At 44.7% G+C, this 20,115-nt stretch overlaps 3 protein-coding genes across 14 annotated transcripts in view; 1 reads left to right on the forward strand and 2 right to left on the reverse strand.

Moving 5' to 3' along the window:
- TOM1L2 (target of myb1 like 2 membrane trafficking protein) overlaps positions 1 to 3,139 on the reverse strand; it is a 35,211-nt gene extending 32,072 nt beyond the window's left edge. For 8 of the 10 annotated variants that reach the window (XM_070761421.1, XM_070761417.1, XM_070761420.1 and 5 more), the window contains exon 1: positions 2,964 to 3,098. In XM_070761421.1, coding sequence (XP_070617522.1) covers positions 2,964 to 3,015 — 52 coding nt within the window. In that variant the 5' untranslated portion in view covers positions 3,016 to 3,098. Of the gene's footprint in view, positions 1 to 2,963 lie in introns of all 10 variants that reach the window. The other 2 variants (XM_070761425.1, XM_070761422.1) reach the window with 2 other exon arrangements.
- A 337-nt stretch (positions 3,140 to 3,476) lies between these two features.
- DRC3 (dynein regulatory complex subunit 3) lies at positions 3,477 to 15,467 on the forward strand. 3 transcript variants are annotated; one of them, XM_070761428.1, is made up of 13 exons: positions 3,477 to 3,624; positions 3,766 to 3,973; positions 5,669 to 5,785; positions 6,760 to 6,926; positions 8,571 to 8,717; positions 8,857 to 8,976; positions 10,325 to 10,437; positions 11,403 to 11,577; positions 13,366 to 13,497; positions 13,601 to 13,671; positions 13,860 to 13,983; positions 14,860 to 14,991; positions 15,205 to 15,467. In XM_070761428.1, the coding sequence occupies exons 2-13, from the start codon at positions 3,814 to 3,816 to the stop codon at positions 15,310 to 15,312; spliced, it is 1,566 nt and encodes a 521-aa protein (XP_070617529.1). In that variant the 5' UTR covers positions 3,477 to 3,624; positions 3,766 to 3,813; the 3' UTR covers positions 15,313 to 15,467. The 3 variants fall into 3 exon arrangements, with proteins under 3 accessions (XP_070617529.1, XP_070617528.1, XP_070617530.1); XM_070761427.1 differs by having other exon boundaries at positions 10,325 to 10,435; positions 11,401 to 11,577; positions 13,574 to 13,671; XM_070761429.1 differs by lacking the exon at positions 15,205 to 15,467 and adding an exon at positions 15,118 to 15,198 and having other exon boundaries at positions 10,325 to 10,435; positions 11,401 to 11,577; positions 13,574 to 13,671.
- ATPAF2 (ATP synthase mitochondrial F1 complex assembly factor 2) lies at positions 15,451 to 20,048 on the reverse strand. The gene is made up of 8 exons (XM_070761431.1): positions 19,674 to 20,048; positions 19,063 to 19,107; positions 18,407 to 18,552; positions 17,796 to 17,893; positions 17,326 to 17,406; positions 17,112 to 17,224; positions 16,745 to 16,860; positions 15,451 to 16,278 (listed from the first exon to the last, which is right to left on the reverse strand). The coding sequence occupies exons 1-8, from the start codon at positions 19,789 to 19,791 to the stop codon at positions 16,141 to 16,143; spliced, it is 855 nt and encodes a 284-aa protein (XP_070617532.1). The 5' UTR covers positions 19,792 to 20,048; the 3' UTR covers positions 15,451 to 16,140.
- Between the last annotated feature and the right edge of the window lie 67 nt (positions 20,049 to 20,115).

Raw genomic sequence — 20,115 nt, forward strand, 5'->3', positions numbered from 1 at the left:
TACATTTTTCTCTCCCAACTGGTGGAGAGCCTCAGGACTTTCAGCTTCACAGTATATACCAATAAATTGCAACAATACATATACTGTACTGTAAAGAATATTTTTAGAATTGCAGTAATGTCTCCTTTTAAATAAAGGGATGCTCTGAGTGGCTTTTTCAAGGTCTTGATAAAGGTCAACAGAGTCAAGATGTAAATGACATTCCTTGGACTATACACAACACTTTCATTATGCAACCCTCTCTTGTCTGCGTTGGGAATCCGTTTTCCCTTGAATAAAATGTCACAATTTGTTAGGGAAAAGGCCAGAAGCTATTTTCGATTTTCCAAAGGCAAAAGGAAGACACCCTAATTAGACTGCTGCCCTTTAGAGCAGGGTCCCTGATTTCTCAAGGATTTCGTATCTGCCACAAAGAAGAATGGGCTCAAATTAAACAGCGCCTACCTGCTTTCAGACCAAGCATCCCTATTCACAAGACTATGCAATAATAAAACATGTGTTGAAGTTTACGGTAATGATGCACAAGCAAACAGTTAGCTTCATAAACTGATCAAGATCCTTCCCAGGAAGAAAAGCTTGTGCCCCATTTCCTAGGTAGAAACCAACATAGATTTTGCATTTCTCAAGTCTTCCTTCCAATTTCCAATTTTTCAATTCCTGTGTTATATGTCTCAACACATGCATATCCTCTCCCCCACATTTCTCAACCTTGCGCCTCAGCTGGGTCCACCCTCTCCCAAAACTTGAGTTCAAGAAAGTGAACAACCGGTCACTGATCGGAAAAGTCCACTCACCAAACAATTGTTGGGTCTTTCGGTTCTTTAAAGGCATGTTACATCCAGGAGCCTCCCAACCTGCCTATAACTATTTCCTTAAAGCACACAGGCATTTATGCAAGGCGTTGCTTCTTTTAAAAAGAACAATTGGTGCACATCGCAAGGCCCTTGCACTCTAACACGTGGCTTTTGTACAACCATCTACCTTTCCACGCCCCTGCTTAGTCACTGTTTTTTAAGCCAAGACAACCACAGCTTCTTGAGCCTTAAGTGGAGAGGTTGCCATAAATATTCACAAACAATTCAGTCATCTTTTCTTGGATGCCCCTCAGGAGTTCTTTTTCAAGATTACAGGGCCTCTAAATCTGCACCTTGCTCTGTTTTCAAGTCAGTTTTCCCTCTTGGGCATCCTCTGTTTCATTTCCTGCCAGCATTCCTACTTCCAAGCTCACCCACAAGTTCTGAGCATCTCTAAACCTCCTCTTCTCCTTTTCCCCCAATCTCTTCCTTCACTCTCAAGCTGCATCTTCCTACAACCTCACCGTTCCCCGACTTCATTCTCCCTCTGCCCCAGATCCTCCGGAGGATTCGCACCTCTCTTATTCTCATCCCCCGCACCAATGCACCCCTCTTATATGTCATCCCCACTGACATATCGGTACCAGACAACCTTCCCTTTTCTACCACTGTTCTCCCAAAACATCCCTCTGCTGCAAATGTAGATATCTTTTTTTAATGCATGCTTTTTTGTTTTGTTTCCACAAAACGTAAGTCATCCTGCAGATGGATCCAGGTTTGGGAAGCTGCTGGGCGTGTCTGGGCACCCACTTTCATGGCCTGGCCCAAGGGGGGGGGGGCAGATGGCTTTTGCCCAGAGGATTTTTGCAACCAAACCTGCTCTCCCCAGAGAAACCCCCATACCTTCCCCATTGTGCCTTCTGAGAAACTTTGTGAGCCACCCCGAGTCTTCGGAGAGGGGCGGCATACAAATCTAATACATTATTATTATTATTATTATTATTATTATTATTATTATTATTATTATTGAGACCCGTATAGAAAGGAAAAAGCAAACTTTGCAGCAGCAGCAGATGGCCAACTAGAAAAGGCTACTATTTGTTTTTATTGTCTAGCATTAATTTACCAAGAGTGGTCAGATGAAATATAATAATGGTATAATAATATGTAATGAATGTATATGTTTGTATTGGTCTGTGTTTTATATCCTCTATTTGATAAAATTAGGTATAAGGTAAAAAGGTTTCTAGTCTGTTTTGAGATTTGTACCAAGAGGGAAGAGGGCACTACGGCTTTGATATTAAGGTTATAAAATGCCAAAGATATTGTTTTTATTAATAGTTTAATGAATATTAATGATGGATTTAATTATAGCTTAATGAAGTTTATCTGGATGACAAAATTAGAAAGAATGGAATAAGGGGTTGTGATGGTAACTAAAATTAAATAGATGGGATTTAAGAATGCATAATTTGATTATATAAGATTTACTAACTCAAGACTATTTTATTATAACAAAATAGAAGGTACTGTATATTGTTTTTTGTATGTTATGATGTGGAGAATTTTTTTAAAAAAAAATACTTGCAAAAAAAAAAAAGGCCAGGGGGATGATGCTCCTCCAGCAGGGCAGCCCCCCCCCCATTACCTGAGCGGAGAGGGGTGCACATCCCAGCATCGCCCCACATTGAAACCCACCACAAAGCCCCACCAAGAGACCCCCCAAATGGGGCCCCCAGGGACCCAAGACCCCTCCTGCAAAAGGGGGACTGCTTTTTCCTCAGGTGGGTTGTTTGCAGACGTCAGAGGGGTTGGGTGGTGGTGCAGCAAAGGGGGTCACTGTGGGGCTCCCCCTCCCCACCCAGATCCCCCTCCTGCAAAAGATGCCCTGCAAAGGGGGAGGGGCTGCTTTTTCCTCAGCCAGGGGGGGTGGGGGAGGGGACACATCTGTGCAGGTGGGCTGTTTGCAGACGTCAGTGGGGTCAAGGAGGGGGGATCACTGGGGGGTTCAGGGTTTCCTCAGACCAACCGACCCCTGAGGGGGAGATGTGCCAAAATGGGCCTAGGGGCCTGGGAGAGCCCCTCCCCCACCCGCGGCCCAGCCCCCCCACTTGCGCCTCAGCCCAACTCCACCCGGCCCGACACCTCCTCCCCCCCACGCCGGCTCACCCAGGCTCTGCCCCACCGGGGTGGCGAAGGGGTTCCCCAGCAGAAACTCCATCTTAAGGATGACAACAAACGCGACCGGCCTCCCGGCCCGATCCGCCTCGCGTCGCCTCACACTCCGCCGCCTCGTCCCGCCTCCCCAAGCTTGAGTGACGGCGGCGGCGCCCAAAGGCGGCAGCGCTCGCGCTTCAGGACGGCCTCGGCTGCCTTTCTATTGGACGGAGGTTCTCCATCGGCGCTTTGTCATTGGAGGAAAGAAACGCCCATCACTGTCAGACCAGGGGGACTCGGGCAGCTTGTGAGAGACGACGACGAGGCGGGGAGGGAGGGGGACCCCCGCCTTCCGCGCTTCGCCATTGGAGAACGCTGCGGGAGAAGCCCGCAGGTTATTGGGTAACGTTCGCAAGTGATTCGCGAGCCGTGGTGTTCCGACAACCAATCCTGAGAAGGAACGGCTGTTTATGTGGCTTTCCATTGGTAGGCCGTCTCTGACAGACGTCGTGCCAAACGAATAGAAAATCGAAGTTGCCCACTAGCGGCTCCGACGCGAAAAGAAAGGCAGGCGGGCTTCGATAGAGGTCACGTGGCCTTCCCTAGCAACGGACGCGGCTACCACAGCAACGAGGCCTTCCTCCGTTAGGACCGAGGGTCCCCGCGCTGCGAGGTGAGGTATCTTTTTTCTTTTATGTGCGTTGAGAGCATCTGCACCAAGACAAATTCCTTGTGTGTCCAATCACACTTGTCCAATAAAATTCTGTTCTCTTCTGTTATAGAGCATTGGGGTTCATTTTCCCTTGCATTACAGGGCCAGCCACGATATCCGGTTAACCTCATCCCGGCTTCCTCCGTAAACATGAGTCGCTTCTACGACAGCATCGAGCCCAATGTGATCGATGAGGAGATGCTGCAGAGAGCGGTGGAGGAGCAGGGGCCTCAGGACGAGGCAGGCCAGCTGGCCAAGAAGGAAGGCATCAACTTCAAAGAGGTCAAAGCTCTGCAACTGGACTTCCGAAGTAAGGGCCCGAGAAGCACAAAAGGAAAGGCCTTGCCGCTTTTCACTCTGAAGACTTCCTGGTCTGCAATTTCCCACGGGAATGCCTAAACAATGTCGGTTGGCGGGGGCCAGGGGAAGAGCCTTCTCTGTGGCAGCCCCGACTCTCTGGAACCAGCTCCCCCCGGAGATTAGAACTGCCCCCCCACCCTCCTTGCCTTCCGTAAACTCCTTAAAACTCACCTCTGCCGTCAGGCATGGGGGAATTGAGGCATTCCCCCCCCCTCCCTCCGGCCTATACAATTTATGTATGGTATGTCTATGTGTATGTCTGGTCTAATAATGGGGTTTTAAAATGTTTTTAAATTTATTAGATTTGTTGTGAATTGTTCTATGGTATGTTGTGAGCCGCCCCGAGTCTACGGAGAGGGGCGGCATACAAATCTAATAAAATAAATAAATAAATAAATAATAATAATAATAATAATAATAATAATTGGATTTGTATGCTGCCCCTCTCCGTAGACTCGGGGCGGCTCACAACATACCATAGAACAATTCACAACAAATCTAATAAATTTAAAAAACATTAAAAAAAAACATTATTAAACCAGACATACATAAATAAATAAATAGTCCTGTAATGGCAAACCTATGGCATCTCTCTGCGGGCACACATGCCGTCACCCAGCTCAGCTCCACCACGCATGTGTGCGCTCCTCCCACGGGCCAGCTGATTTTGGGGTATGCGCAGAGGGTAGGGCACATGGAGACACTTGGCCATGTGCGGGGGTGTCGCAGATTCATGCTCAGGGGGCAGGGGGAGCATAGGAGGGGCAACATGCCCTCCCTGTGGCCCATGATTTGTCCCAGGATATTGCAGGGGGGCAGACTCACCGGGAGTTCCAGAAATCTGGAAATGCTGCACTTCCGACCTCTGGAGGACCTGTGGAGGCTGGAGGAAGCCGTTTTTGCCCCCCAGGAGACTCAAGGAAAGCTTCTGGAGCCTGAAGAGGGTGGAAAACGGGCCTCCCAGAAGTTCCGGAGTTTTGAATCCCACTCCTGGCTCACATGTACATGCGCAAGGGGGCAGAGGAGCATGGTGGGCGTAAGCATATGCACAGGAGATGGATGTCGTGCACACATTACAGTATGGGTGATGGAGCACATGCTCTTTTAGCACATGGTGAGAAAAAGGTTAGCCATCACTGGCTTAGTAGCTACACTTGGGGTATTCAAGGTTTGTGAAAAGGATTGGAAGTAACTGTTGCAGCAAAGCGTTCAACTTATTGGCCATAATTCAGAGTTATTTTGCTACGGTTAGTATTAGAAGGCCTGGAGAGCCGACTTGAGCATGTAGAAAGCCTATCCATGTGATTACTAAGAGCTGATACTGACTGGATGGTCCATAATTAGTTGTTGATAAAACCTCTCCCCCTTCCCTTTCTATTCCTTGTCTTTCTACTCCATCCGTCTCTAATCTGTGGGCCACCAGATGTGTTAGGTTACTAAAATCTGCCTTGTTCTTTGTGAATGTTGTGCAATGCTGACCCACTGTAATGTAAAATTGGGTCTTTTAGAGAGTTAGATACTACAGAAGTGTGAGAGTTTGACATTCAGTGCTGTGATTTGTCTCAGTTAATACCCACCCTGGTATTGCTAGTTCATTGACTATATTTGTGGCCGACTTGAAGTGAGTGGTTCTTTTCTTTCTCAGATATCCTGAAGATCGACAATCTTTGGGAGTTCGTGAACCTCACAAAATTGCAGCTCGACAACAATATTATTGAAAAGATAGAAGCACTGGACTCTCTGGTTAATCTGGTTTGGCTAGGTAAGGTAATGAGAGCCACATCAGATACACCTCTGGAAGTGCCGCCCTGAATATCTCTCTCCCTCATCGCTGATGTCAATACATGTCTCTAAGGATTCCATCCAGCAATTGTAGGTCATCTGGAATCGTGTCAAATGCCACAGCAAGCAGAAACTTTGCTACCTCTTGGCTGTTTGCCCTGCGCTGCCCTGCCCTCCCGGGTGCATCTTGACCTGAATAGATGAAACGCTTTGTTTCTCTATGGCTAGGATTTTTGCTTTTCCTGTTATATAGAATTGAGATTAGTGCTGTACTCCCATAACAGAAAAGTGTTATTTTTCTGATCAGATGATATCTACATTGGAGGGGTTAGGTCCCACAGAGTTGGCCTTCTCCGGGTCCCGTCGACTAAGCAATGTCGTTTGGCGGGACCCAGGAGAAGAGCCTTCTCGGTGGCGGCCCCGACCCTCTGGAACCAGCTCCCCCAAGATATCAGAGTTGCCCCCACCCTCCTTGCCTTTCGCAAGCTTCTTAAAACCCACCTCTGTCGTCAGGCATGGGGGAATTGAAATTTCTCTTCCCCCTAGGCTTATAGAATTTATACATGGTATGCTTGTATGTATAAGTGGTTTTCTAGATTGGGGTTTTTTAGATTGTTTTTAATATTAGATTTGTTTACATTGTCTTTTTATATTGTTGTTAGCCGCCCTGAGTCTTCGGAGAGGGGCGGCATACAAATCTAATAAATAATAATAATAATCATCATCATCATCATCATCTGATGTGAGAAAGAGCTGGTTTCATTTGCTTATTTGATGGATTTATTTCAGCCTCACTCAACAAATTCTCAGCAGCTTTTGCTGTTTTCTTTCAGGAGCTGTAAGTTCTTTTATCACCAATGCTCTACAAATGGCCATGTGGGTTTACAGGTCTTGTCTGGCAGGGATTTGATGGCTTCCTTTTGGGACTCATACTTTCTAAACTTGTTCCCACAGATTTGTCGTTCAATAACATCGAGTTCATCGAAGGCTTAGACGCGTTGGTTAAGTTGCAGGACCTTAGTCTGTACAATAACAGAATCTCCAAGATTGAGAATCTGGATACACTACAAGAACTCCAAGTCTTTTCTGTAGGAAATAATAATATCAACAATCTGGAAAATGTAAGTTTTTGATTAGAAAGAATTTATAAATCTTTGGCGCCCATTTTCTTGGGCATATGGTAGTCTGTTTTGAACTCAGAAAATATATTTTAATTTTAATTTATGGTGCTTCTCTTCTGATTTCCTCTCTATGGTAAGGTAACAATCATATGGGGACAATGACACATCTGTACTATACAATGAATCATTGACTAAGAAAACGACTATTGATGACCTTAATAATTAGGATTTATTTAAAGCTAAATAAATGTGAAGGGTGGAAAACACTGTGATCTTTACATGTCTGTGGGTTGAACCACTTGAGAAATATATTATATACTATAATATATTGTGAAAATCAATATTTTTTAAAAAATTAAACTTGTATTGGAAATATTAAAAGCTGAGAATAAAATTCCTCCAGCCCCAAGTACTCTTTGCCTTTCGTAAGCTCCTCAAAACCCACCTCTGCCGTCAGGCATGGGGGAACTGAGATATTCTTTCCCCCTAGGCTTCTACAATTTATGTATGGTATGTTTGTATGTATGATTGGTTTTATAACAAGGGTTTTTAGCTGTTTTAGTATTGGATTGTCACATGTTGTTTTTGCCACTGTTGTTAGCCGCCCCGAATTCACGGAGAGGGGCGGCATACAAATCCAATAAATAGATAGATAGATAGATAGATAGATAGATAGATAGATAGATAGATAGATAGATAGATAGATAGATAGATAGATAGACAGACAGATAGATAGTGTTCTGTCTGGGTCCCCCCAGATGCCAACACCAACCAAAAAGAGTATCCAGACACACTGGTAAAAAGCAAAGGCAGTTTATATAATTCAAAGCAAACACAGGTAACAAAAACTGTTCTTACAGACAGGAACACTATGAAGCTTCACAGAGGTTTCACGAAGGCCAGGCAATAAAACAGGATTCTTGCTGGCAAAAACAACACTGGAGATAATAAAACCCACGCCTGCCCCAAGTCTTCCAGACTTCTAGGCCACAAGCCAAGATCAGAGACGCCGAGAATCGAAGCAAGGTCACAGGACTCCCAATTGATAACTCTCCACAAGACTGTAAGGGCGGGCCTGCCTTTTCAACCCTGCTGAGGAGAACCACACCCAAACCCAGCTGTTGCCAATTCAGGGATGGAAATACCTTTCTAATTGGCCCCGTCTTTGAGCTGCTCATCGCTGCCTCATGTCTATTATAGCCTGTGCGTCTTCATCCAATGAATCCAGGCTACTAGCTGGGGAGAGCCCCCCCCCCCCTGTCCTCCTCCTCTGGACATGGATCTGGCAGAGATCCAGCTGGTCCCTGAGGAGCCTCAGGCTGAATCACAACAGATAGATAGAAAGATAGATAGATAGATAGATAGATAGATAGATAGATAGATAGATAGATAGATAGATAGATAGATAGATAGATAGATAGAAAGATAGATAGATAGAAAGATAGATAGATAGATAGATAGATAGATAGATAGATAGATAAATAATAAACAAACAAACAAACACTATGTATTTTCTAAACAGAAGCTTTCTGAACCAAAAATCCATATTTCTCTCCTTCCTTTATCATTTGTGGCAATTGCAATATTTGTATTAATCAGTGACAGGCTTCTTGGTTACCTGGGTCTTTTTGTCGATCTACGCAGATGATCTATCTCAGGAAATTCAAAAGCCTGCGCACGCTGAACCTCACCGGGAACCCAGTGTGTGACAATGAGGTGTATTCCATGTTCATTGCGGCTTACCTGCCCGATCTTGTGTACCTGGATTTCAGACTGGTGGAGGAAAACAGTGTAAGGATCTCACGAGGCGACCCTCATTGCAGGGACCACCACCACCAAGCCATCCCTCTGGGGGAAATTCTTCTTGCACAACTTGGGAACCCAGTTCTAATCTCAGCTGATTGTCATTCCCGTCTCTCCTTCCTGCCAGCGAGAGATGGCCTTGATGAAGTACCAGTACGCCATAGAAGAGATGAGGCACGGGGAAACGCTGACCCTGGCCAAGGAGAAGGAGTGGGAAGCCAGGGAAAAGGAGGTGGAATACCACAAGGTAAATGGGATTCTCACAGGACCCTGGGGAGGAGCTGCTGGGTGTCTTCCGCCTCCCCCCAATTTTTAATGGGTGAAATAATATCCACAGACCTTAAAAACCACCCAGTGAAAACGGAGTCAGAAACAGGCGTCCGTTTCACTGCTTGAAAGGAAAATTTGTCCGTGTGCCGTTAGCTCTGGAGCAAAATTCCCTGTGCTGGTATATAAAACCTGAAAGGTTCCAGGAGGAATGACACAATTGGATTCACACACCAAGTGGGCTGAACAAACGATTGGATCCCAAATCCTAATTTACAAATTGACACATCCTGCTGTGCTAAAATCAACCACCACCCCCTTCACCCAATCCCCTCACCCAATCCCCTCACCCAATCCCCACACAGTAATTTAGTACAAGGTACTAGATAAATGGTCAAAGCAATGGAAAATGCAGTTTAATGTTTCCAAATGTAAAATAATGCACTTGGGGAAAAGGAATCCTCAGTCTGAGTATTGCATTGGCAGTTCTGTGTTAGCAAAAACTTCAGAAGAGAAGGATTTAGGGGTCGTGATTTCTGACAGTCTCAAAATGGGTGAGCAGTGTGGTCGGGCAGTAGGGAAAGCAAGTAGGATGCTTGGCTGCATAGCTAGAGGTATAACAAGAAGGAAGAGGGAGATTGTGATCCCCTTATATAGAGTGCTCGTGAGATCACATTTGGAATAATACTGTGTTCAGTTCTGGAGACCTCACCTACAAAAAGTTATTGACAAAATTGAACGGGTCCAAAGACGGGCTACAAGAATGGTGGAAGGTCTGAAGCATAAAACGTATCAGGAAAGACTTAATGACCTCAATCTGTATAGTCTGGAGGACAGAAGGGAAAGGGGGGACATGATCGAAACATTGAAATATGTCAAAGGGTTAAATAAGGTTCAGGAGGGAAGTGTTTGTAATAGGAAAGTGAACACAAGAACAAGGGGACACAATCTGAAGTTAGTTGGGGGAAAGATCAAAGGCAACATGAGAAAATATTATTTCACTGAAAGAGTAGTAGATCCTTGGAACAAACTTCCAGCAGACGTGGTTGGTAAATCCACAGTAACTGAATTTAAACACGCCTGGGATAAACATATATCCATCCTAAGATAAAATACAGGAAATAGTATAAGGGCAGACTAGATGGACCATGAGGTCTTTTTCTGCCGTCAGTCTTCTATGTTTCTACGTGTAAAGTTTGCATGCAATTTCGATGCGGACATTGATGGGTTGTTTGCTTTCACCTCAACATAGTTGTTTTGCCCCGAGGATTCTTAAAGCCGAGACAGCCTGGCAGCCTTCCTCTAACCTTTGTGATTTCTCTTCCAAGTCTGCCTATGTGGAGTATCTGGATGGGTCTTATCTCTTCGACAGCATGTATACAGAAGACCCCGAAGCATCTAAGCTGATGTACCTTCCTGGCGTACCTGCGCTGTTAGAAACATATCCTTACTGAGGAGATGCATCTTGAAAATACAATTTGAGGCTGTTCAGTGGTGTCAGGAGCACTAGTATCACGCTTTAAGCAAGCAAAAAGCAAATCCAGCTGCGATGAGCCATAAGCAGAGGGGATTCCAATATCTGTGTTAAAGTAGCATCATTTGGGGCAGCTGGTTCGCTGCCCCCCATATTCCATACTCTAGACAGGCTTTCCTCAGCTGGGACCTGACAAAAGTGAATATATCAGGACTTTTATTTTCTATATATTTCAAGCCCAAGAAGCTCCCCCAAAATCTGCTTTGCCTTCTTCTCTTTGATCTACTGTATTTTTCGGAGTATAAGACGCACCTTTTTCCTCCCTAAGAGGCTGATAATTTGGGTGCGTCTTATACTCTGAATGTAGCTTTTCCCCCCCAGCCCTAACCAGCTGTTAACTCTCTTCCCAGCTCTTTCATTGTTACTCTCTGTGAAGAATGTTTTCCAAGCCTCAAGTCTTTGCAGGGTTTTTTCCATTGCTCTGCTTGCTATGAATGTTTCTTTCCAGGTGCTAATGATGATCCCAGCTCTTACCTGCTTGCAAGCTCTTTCATTGTTACTGTCTCCGAATAAAGGCTTTTTTAAGCCCTAACCAGGGGATAAAATAATGTGCTGAAGCTGACCAGACTAAGGACGCTGGCCAGATGAATGCCTGGTTAAGCAGATTCTTTTCCCGATTTTCCTCCCCAAAAACTAAGGTGCCTCTTATACTCAGGTGCGTCTTATACTCTGAAAAAATACGGTATTCCCCTCCCCAAATTTAGCATCGGAAGTCGCTCCTGTATTTAACCACAGAGTACTGATTCAGTCTGACCTCTTCCTGATTCAACCAGGATTTCTCCAGTCAGGAAGTCAGCCGTAAGACGTGCCATGAAGCAGGCTTAATGTTTTATTAATTTATCCGTTTATTGCTTCTTTGACTCCAACCCCACCTACAAGAATAAATTTGTCGAGATCTGCCAAACGCTGTTCGAATACGGCCTGCAGCAGCACCAAAGGCGAGAGGACGAGATCGCCCTTTTCTACGAGTGCCTGAATGAAGCCCTGAAAGACAACCAGGACGAGGGCACCAGGATCATCCACGAGTTTGAGAAGAAGAACAAAGGGGTGCGTAGCTTCTGCGCCACGGGAATGTTGGGGAAATCTGGCACACGGCCACTCCCGTCAACTTTCTCCTCGATCCCAGTCGTGACTCTCATAAACCTCGTGTGCTTTGTGAACCAGAAGAGCGGGGGGAATCATTTGAGCAAACCAAGGTTTAGAATAGAATAGAATAGAATTTTTATTGGCCAAGTGTGATTGGACACACAAGGAATTTGTCTTGGTGCATATGCTCTCAGCGTACATAAAATAAAATATACATTTGTCAAGAATCATGTGGTACAACACTTAATGATTGTCATAGGGGTCAAATAAGCAATGAAGAAGCAATATTAATAAAAATCTTAGGATATAAGCAACAAGTGACAGTCATACAGTCAACATGGGAGGAAATGGGTGATAGGAATGATGAGAAAAACTAGTAAAATAGAAGTGCAGATTTAGTAGAAAGTCTGACAGTGTTGAGGAAATTATTTATTTAGTAGAGTGATGGCGTTTGGAAAAAAACTGTCCTTGTGTCTAGTTGTCTTGGTGTGCAGTGCTCTGTATTATGGAAAGAGGGTGTTGTCCAAGGGGTAAAGCATTTTGAAATTCCCTGACATTTCCCTGTAACTTGCCATTTAGTTAAGGCACAGTCGTAGATGACGTCATACCAAATGGCTCAGCCATGGAGAAATATCGGCAGCTGAGGAAGCAAGTTCTTGCCACAGTTATGCTCATTTTTGCTTGACTCTGCCAGGCAGCACGATCCTTTTTTTTTATATATATGATTTCCCCCTGACTTTTAAACATTTTAATAGTTTGGGTTTTTTCCCTGATTTATTCCATTTTTTTCATGAATTCCCTGATATTTCCCGAACCGCCGATTTCCCTGATAATTCCCTGTTTTCCAGGTTTGCTGGACACCTTGTAGAAGCCTTTAAACCCAGGCCTGAAAGGAAGGCACACAAATGTTACCGGCCATTTTTGACCTATGACCACAGTTGAGCTAAGCCAAGTGGCTGTTGAATTGTGCCCGATTTTACTTTCGCCACTGTTGTTACATGAATAGCTGCAGTTGTTAAGTGGGTCACATTGTCTTTAAGCGAATTCAGCTTTCCCCATTGATTTTCCTTGTCAGAAGACGGTTTTAGGAAGGTTGCAGGATCTCTTTCTTTCCCATTAACAGAGGAATTGGGGCACGAGGAAAACATCCGATCACAATTCAAAGTGTTGGTTATGATCTATAAAGCCCTTCATGGCTTTGGACCAGAATATCTCCGAGACCGCCTTCTGCTGCACGAATCCCAGCAACCGATTAGGTCCCACAGAGTCGGCCTTCTCTGGGTCCCGTCAACTAAACAATGTTGGTTGCCGGGCCCCAGGGGAAGAGCCTTCTCTGTGGCGGCCCCGACTTTCTGGAACCAGCTCCCCCCAGAGATTAGAACTGCCCCTACCCTCCTTGCCTTTCGTAAACTCCTCAAAACCCACCTTTGTCGTCAGGCATGGGGGAACTGAGATATTTCCCCCGGGCCTATATAATTTATGTATGGTATGTTTGTATGTATGTCTGCTTAATAATGGGTTTTTAAAATATTTTAAATTGTAAATTATTAGATTTGTCATGAATTGTTTTATTGTGTTGTGAGCCGCCCCGAGTCTACGGAGAGGGGCAGCATACAAATCTAATAAATAAATAAATAAACAAATAAAAAATAAATAAATAAAAAATAAAATAATAATAAATAAAATAATAAAATAAAATAAAATAAAAAAATAAAAAAATAAATTTTCTGTCTCCTCTTCCACTAGTAGACGGTTGAAGAAATCCAGAGCATTGGGGACTTCCACATGGCCGAGATCAAGCTGGTGGAGTACAATGATGAAATCACCAAGCTGTACGAAACATTGATGTCTCTGGAGATGCAGCTGGTAGACCAGTTGGAGGTAAGGCAAAGCCACACCAGGAGAAGATGGTCACCCTATTTTGAATGTGAAAAGTCTTGGAATTGGTTTTGTTCAGCCACTGTCTCTTTTTTCCTCTGCCAAGGAAGTTATCAAAGATTTTGAAAGAAACATTGCCGACCTCGTCTCAATTTTTATAGAAAACGAACAGGGGCTATATCCTTTTGAGTGCTGCCAAGGCATCATAAATTTAAGTAAATGCTTCGAGCTGCGAGACAGGTGGTGTATCCTCCAGAACTGCACAGGCCTGTGTTGATTTATAAAAAAACTTTGGTAAAACGAAGCTTTCCTCACTTTTCTGAAGTGAGCGAGGCTGCTGTGCTTTCCTTAACCTTCTGCTGCACGATGGCCCAATGCCGGGATCTTGAAAACCACCATCACGAGAAGCTCTTAGAAACAGCCATCAACACACTGGAGAAGATAGTGAAGAGCGAGTATGATGAAGAGATGCCAGATGACGTCCGCATGGTAAGCTTCTCCTACTCCTCCCATAACTAGCCCCCCGGGACTGTTCTGTCGGGCTCTCTGGTAAACCTCTCCCAAAAATTCACAGGTACAAATTTCAGACACACACACGTTTGAAAATGCAAAACAATGTTCTTTATAATGAAAATTCCCTTAAACCAAGCCCTCTTTTGGTATAGCAAAGAGCACTGGTCTCCAAACGAACTGGTAATTTGTACAAGTCCTTTATCAGTTCTGTGATACTTAGCTTGCAGCTGTGAGGCAATTCACAGTCCTTCTTCTTTCACAAAGTGAAACACACTTCGCTCTGGTTAAGTTTCAAAGCGGGGAAAAGTCAGCACACAAAAGGTCAAAGTCAGTAAAGCAGTCACGAAACACAACAAACGATCAGATAATCCTCCACAATGGCCAAACCCACAGGCTGCTCTTTATAGCAGCCTCACTAATGACCACAGCCCCACCCAACCACAGGTGGCCTCATTTTCTTTGATAATAATCTCTCAGTTGTTGCTGCCTATGCATCGCTCTCCACATGTGTGGCTGTATCATTAACTCTTGTTCTGAATCCAAGGAGGAGCTAGATAATTGATCTCCTTCTGAGCTGTCTGCCCCACTCTCCTCCTCCCTGTCACTCATGTATTCTTGGTCAGAGGAGCCTTCACCAGCAGATTCCACGGGGGGGGGGGGGGGGGCAAAACAGGCCTGCAGCATGTGGATGTCTCCCCCACATCCACAGTCCTTGGGGCAAGAGCTGGGCCAGAGCTAACCATAACAGGGACCAGAAGAGGTGGGATATTCTCCTTCTGTGTCAGGCACTAGACATCATATATACCCCACTGAGGGTTCCTCAGAACCTTTTCTCAATGGCTTCTCTTCCAGCTCTTTGTGGACAAAGACACCATCGTCAACGCGGTCAACGCCTCCCACGACATTCACCTGCTGAAGATTGACAACCGAGAAGATGAAATCATCACCAAAGCTAACAATCGGGTTTACAACCTGATTGAAAAGGTAAGCGTGAATCGTTAGGCTCCCCTCAAGAGTCATTCCTGAGAAAGGGAGGACTTCTGGCGTACTCAATGGCCCTCTCAGCGGAGCTGGCTCTGAAGGGAAAGGCAAGCAGACATTCCCTCTCAGCTCACCTTAGGAAACCAGGAGAGGCATCGTGTGAGTAGGAGCTGAAGCTTCTCCAGGTTCCCCACCTTCATTTTTCAAACCCCGAAGGTTCACAAGGATGAAATCCACCGAAACAGAGGCCGTGTGCTAGAACTCAATCACTATATTGATCATATCCGTAGTGAACTGGATAACCTGGACATCCTAGAGCAGTAGCTGATTTCAGTACCGAAGTGGACAAACTCCATTCCTGGATTTAGATTCTGCCACTAGCAGTGAATCTAATCCATTGGACACAACATAACTTATCCCACTGCAGAGACTCCTTAATCCTGATCAAAATAAATAGACATATTTTCTCTTTAAAAAAATATCTTTATTTTTGTCCGTCATCAAAGCATACTTCCAAATAAAGTACTGAGGTGTATTCACCATTTTTAAATTTTCTAATAAATGTTTATGGAGCCAATTTGGAATCAAGAGGCGGTTCTTTAAAATAAAGGTGGCAGTGGATCCTGCCATTTTGTTTTGCAATATGATTCCTTTTGAATTTAATTGGGGGTCAGGGGAAGTAGGAACTTTATGGTCACCAAAGCGGGTATTAGTGGCATGTTGGAAGTGGAACCCCTGTGTCTCATGTTGGGGACTCTAGCTAGAATGTCTTCAATCTTAAGAGAGATGCTCAATTGCTGAGATACATTCCCTCCTCTAACTGCCTCTAGCAACATGTCCTCCGGGACAGAACTTGTGCCCCTCCACCCTTTGTGGCAGGCTCATATAATATTCCATCACGCTGCTCCTGAAATCTGTCTACCTGACAGGCAGAATGCAGAACCTGGGAAACAAAGAAATCTCGTCGGAAGTGTCCAGCCCAGGTGAGATCGATAGGAAGCCACTCCCAAAACCTCCAGGGAGAATCAGCCTCCAAGGGCATGGAAGAGAAGGGTCCCATCTGCTACTCTGTATCCCAGACGTGTCCACAGCATCTCTCTATCATCCATTCCATCTGAATCTTCTTTAGACTGACACTCGCCTCCCAATTCCTCAGTGCTGAAGCAACTTGTGCTTGACGATGGAATGTTCTGAGCAAAGGTGGACAAAGAGGGTGGCAGCAGCTGTGCGGGCCCGCAGGTTATACCTTTCAAGGTCATGGGCCCACTCCACATTCCCCCAGTGCTGAATCTAGAGCAAGAGAGAGAGAAAACCAATAAAACTGCAGGCCTTGCCTTCCACTGCAGGACTCAGGGCTAACCATACTGTTCCTCTTCCTGAAATAAATTCACCAACCACCTTGAACCTTCTCAGAGGTAGCTTCAAGGCGTTTAGCAGATTTCTCCAGGAAGAGGAGCAGTTTACTTATATTCTAAGAGACATTCCTTTTAACTTGTTCAATTTGGATGTTCCTAACCTCTATTTTGGTCCAATGACGGCTGTTTACTGATCACAGCAGCCACAATATCCCCAGCTATGATGCCAAAAATAACCCCAGATTCACACAGGAGATAAAGCCATAAAGCACCGCTTAGAAAACAAAACAGGTTTCCATTACAGATGAGCCAAAACCAAGCAGGTCACAATACTGCTGAGGGCAGTGTCTGAATACAAAACATACAGGAATGTATAAAACCTGTCATATTGTAAGGTTTACCTGATATTCTTCCTCCAGTCGAGATAGGACAACAGCTTGTTCAACTGTTAAATGTTTGTCAACAAGGCTCATTGCTAGAATCAGAGACTTCAACTGTGTTATTATGTATTCTATGCCTGGTGAGGAAAATACAAAGTAACAACAAAGTCATTTAGTGTGTTAATAAAAGAAGGTGGGGGGGATTGTCACTTTCTCTTATAAAGTATGTTCTCCTACGCTTCAAGGTCAGTTGGCTAAAAAAAAATCAATTTAAAAAGGGAAAGGTCCCTGAATCTCCCCATCATCTCCCCAATTAGCACCATGAAGAATGTTTTAATCCAATGCAGTTTGAAACCCACCAGGTCCCAGGATGCTATGTGACACATACCTTGAAGGGCCCAGTTGTTGTATGAAGCGAGGTGGCTAATGAAGGTGTCCTTTGTGCTTTGTGGGAGGGTAGGGACCATGATGCTTGTTGAAGAGCCAATCACCACATTGTATCTGGAGATGGAATGGAGTTTCGATACATCAGGCTCTGGGCAAGGACGAAAGAAAGTCAGAAGATCCAAGACTTTCAGCACTGACTCACTGCTTATACTTACCTTTTCTCGGCCCATTCAATTACTGGATCCCATTCATTCTTCTGCAGCTCTACCAAAGCTGGTGGCTCCTCTACCCGGTAACTAAGGATCCAGGAAAGTTTTAAAAAAACAACAATGCCGTCAGGCCTTAGAGTCACGTCTGCACCTTAATATCTCCAGCTTTTAACCTTCCCTTATGCCAAAGAAAAACATAGTCCTGCCATGGGGAAACACTACACTGCACAAATTGTAGCCATGTCCCCTCCCCTTTATTGCCCAATTTGAAATTTTTATTAGGTCACTTTTCCTCCAGGTATCCCAAGATGGTTTACATGGAAACCTTCCTCTGTTGACTCCCATAAAAAACATCCCTGTGAGATGACTGGCCCAATTATCCATTGTTCTTCTTGGGTGATCTAAATCTTACATCACAAGGAAGTCTTTAAATTTCCAACCTTAAATAAACCGTAGAAGCCAAAATGTATGCTTACCAGATAGTATCTGTCTCCAAGAACTTCAGAGCTGCCTGGATGAGCTGATCTTTGCTTCGCTGTGATGGATTGTCCAAAGCTGTGTTGCACAAGTTGGTCTAAAGAACATAACGCAGCTTTAGCCATCCAGACCTCAGGGTTTAAGCTACTTGAATCTACTTGTCTGAACAGCAAAGCACCACATTTCTTGTGCAAATCTTCCCTCTGTCACAGCCTATGCAAATTTGCCTCCTACACATGATTTTAATACGGATCCAGAATTTTCATTGGCCTATCAACTTTTCATAATTTACATATTTGTCTTATCAAAACTATAAAAGCTTCCTGTTCATGCAAGGATTGGGCTTGCTTTCCCCCTCTCTAATATGCTAATATTATTATCAAGAATTAATATTCCTAATATTGTTTTTACTGTTGCTTTTTTTAAGACAGTAGCTGTAGAGAGCAGTTCATTATTACCTTAAAAAAATTACCATATCAACTTTTGTAAATACAGCTCACATTCTCCTAAAGTAACTATAATTTCAGTAATCTTGGCTTTATTTTATTCAAAGAGACCCAACTGACTGTGGTTCCAAATTTCCATTTGTTCAGCTGGCCCATTCACACACCAGATGCATAGTATAGAACTTGATAGTGTCCCGCTGGGAATCCCACTCAGTTGCCACAGCCAAAGCCAGAGGCTCACTGGGCACCGTGAAGAGCTTAGCTTGTGGAGTTCTCAGCTTCCGGCTGTCCAAGTTGATTTCAAAGCCACCTGAAGAGAAAGAAGAGACCATGCCACTAAATGATATACAGCTTGTTTTTATTTTGCTGTAATTCAGCTTTGAAGGTCCTATTCCTGCCTCCTCAGTAAAGGGGCAAGCCTTGCCATTAATACATGTAAGACTCCCTTTAAAAACGTAAGAAAACCTCTTGCTAGATTGGGTGAAACATCCTGAGGGCCAATTGTATCCCTGAGAAGCTCACATCAGATAAAAACCCAGTACGATAACATAAGCTTTGACAGTGACAGTGATATATTGACAAAAAAATTCACAATATTTGGAGAACTGTCAAAGCTTTGGCTTTCTTTGCAACAGTGCAATATCCTGCACTGGACATAGATTTCCAGCTCACCACATAGATGCAAGTGGGATTTTAAAAGATACAAAGCAAGATATCCAGTTTCTCTCTGGCCACAAGACTCTCCCCCCCCCAGTGCATCTCACAATACATTAAATGGGTCCAAATAAACAAATATAACGTAATGTAAAATTGTGCTTACTTTCTCCCTGGGAGATGCTAACATTTTGGTAAAACCTTTTCTTTTCTGCAAGACAAAAACAGACAAATAATCTACATACCTAATAAGATGCTGCCAAAATAAAACTGAAGCATAATTAGGCACTTTTACCCTCAAACCACATGTAACCTTTTTTTAAAAAGACAAATGTCCATGTTTTTACACGGATATGAATAAACAGTGCCATGCCTACTGTAAAATTTAGATGACCGAAATAAAGGACAAATAAACGTATTTGTTAATAAAATAGATAGATAGATAGATAGATAGATAGATAGATAGATAGATAGATAGATAGATAGTTAGATAGATAAACAGACAGACAGACAAAGAATTATCCTAAAAATGCGAGTTCCAGGTGTATTTATAAACGAGGAGGCAACAGCCATTGTGCAGCATTATATAAAATCAATTATCTTCAATGGGGATTTTAACACTCTGGCGACGCTATTAGAGGACTAACGAAAGCTTAGTTAATTTTACTAGTTTGAGACTTTTTTTAAAAAAGAAAAATGAACAAACATGAAAACCAGCTTTCTTGAATAAGGTAAACAAGGTGACGGTGGCTACAGGGCGTACAATCCCCGCCTCACCTGCATGGGCCGCGTAAGGCCTCCGGCAGGCCGCGGGGGAGGTCTCCGGGCGGGGCGCGGGGCGAAGGGGCGCGAGGGCCCCTTTGCTAAGCAGCCTCCCAAGGCTCCCTCGCCACATGACGGGGACCGAGCAGCAGCCCTTCGCGACCCTCCCCGCCGGTCGCCCCGGAGTCCCTTCCAGGCGGCTCCCCTCAGGCGCCTCTCCTCTTGCCCTGAAGTAACCTTCCCGCCCCTCCGGGCGCCGCCATGTTGCCGGGGAGGGAGGAAGCGGGGGAGGCCGGCCAATCAGCGTCACAAACGCGGTTTGTCCCCTCCGCCGCGCCGTCTCCCCGGCGGAAGCGGCGTCCCCCGCCCCGTCGCCGCGCACGTGACCGCCGCCCCGGCCAATCGGGGCGCGGCGCAGCCCGGCGGCCGGCCAATCGGCGGCGTCGAAGGGAGCGGG

Source organism: Erythrolamprus reginae, chromosome 9 (assembly GCF_031021105.1).
Source record: "Erythrolamprus reginae isolate rEryReg1 chromosome 9, rEryReg1.hap1, whole genome shotgun sequence".
NCBI classification, from domain to species: domain Eukaryota; kingdom Metazoa; phylum Chordata; class Lepidosauria; order Squamata; family Dipsadidae; genus Erythrolamprus; species Erythrolamprus reginae.

Excerpts from the sequence above, each read along its gene's own strand:
- DRC3 (XM_070761427.1), top strand. The coding sequence starts at position 3,814 with ATGAGTCGCTTCTACGACAGCATCGAGCCCAATGTGATCGATGAGGAG. Across the intron at positions 5,786-6,759 it reads GGTTAATCTGGTTTGGCTAG|ATTTGTCGTTCAATAACATC; the intron begins GTAAGGTAATGA and ends TTGTTCCCACAG. Across the intron at positions 8,977-10,324 it reads AGGAGGTGGAATACCACAAG|TCTGCCTATGTGGAGTATCT; the intron begins GTAAATGGGATT and ends TTCTCTTCCAAG.
- ATPAF2 (XM_070761431.1), bottom strand. The coding sequence starts at position 19,791 with ATGTGGCGAGGGAGCCTTGGGAGGCTGCTTAGCAAAGGGGCCCTCGCG. Across the intron at positions 17,225-17,325 it reads ATTGAATGGGCCGAGAAAAG|ATACAATGTGGTGATTGGCT; the intron begins GTAAGTATAAGC and ends TTCCATCTCCAG. Across the intron at positions 16,279-16,744 it reads GACTGGAGGAAGAATATCAG|ATTCAGCACTGGGGGAATGT; the intron begins GTAAACCTTACA and ends CTCTTGCTCTAG.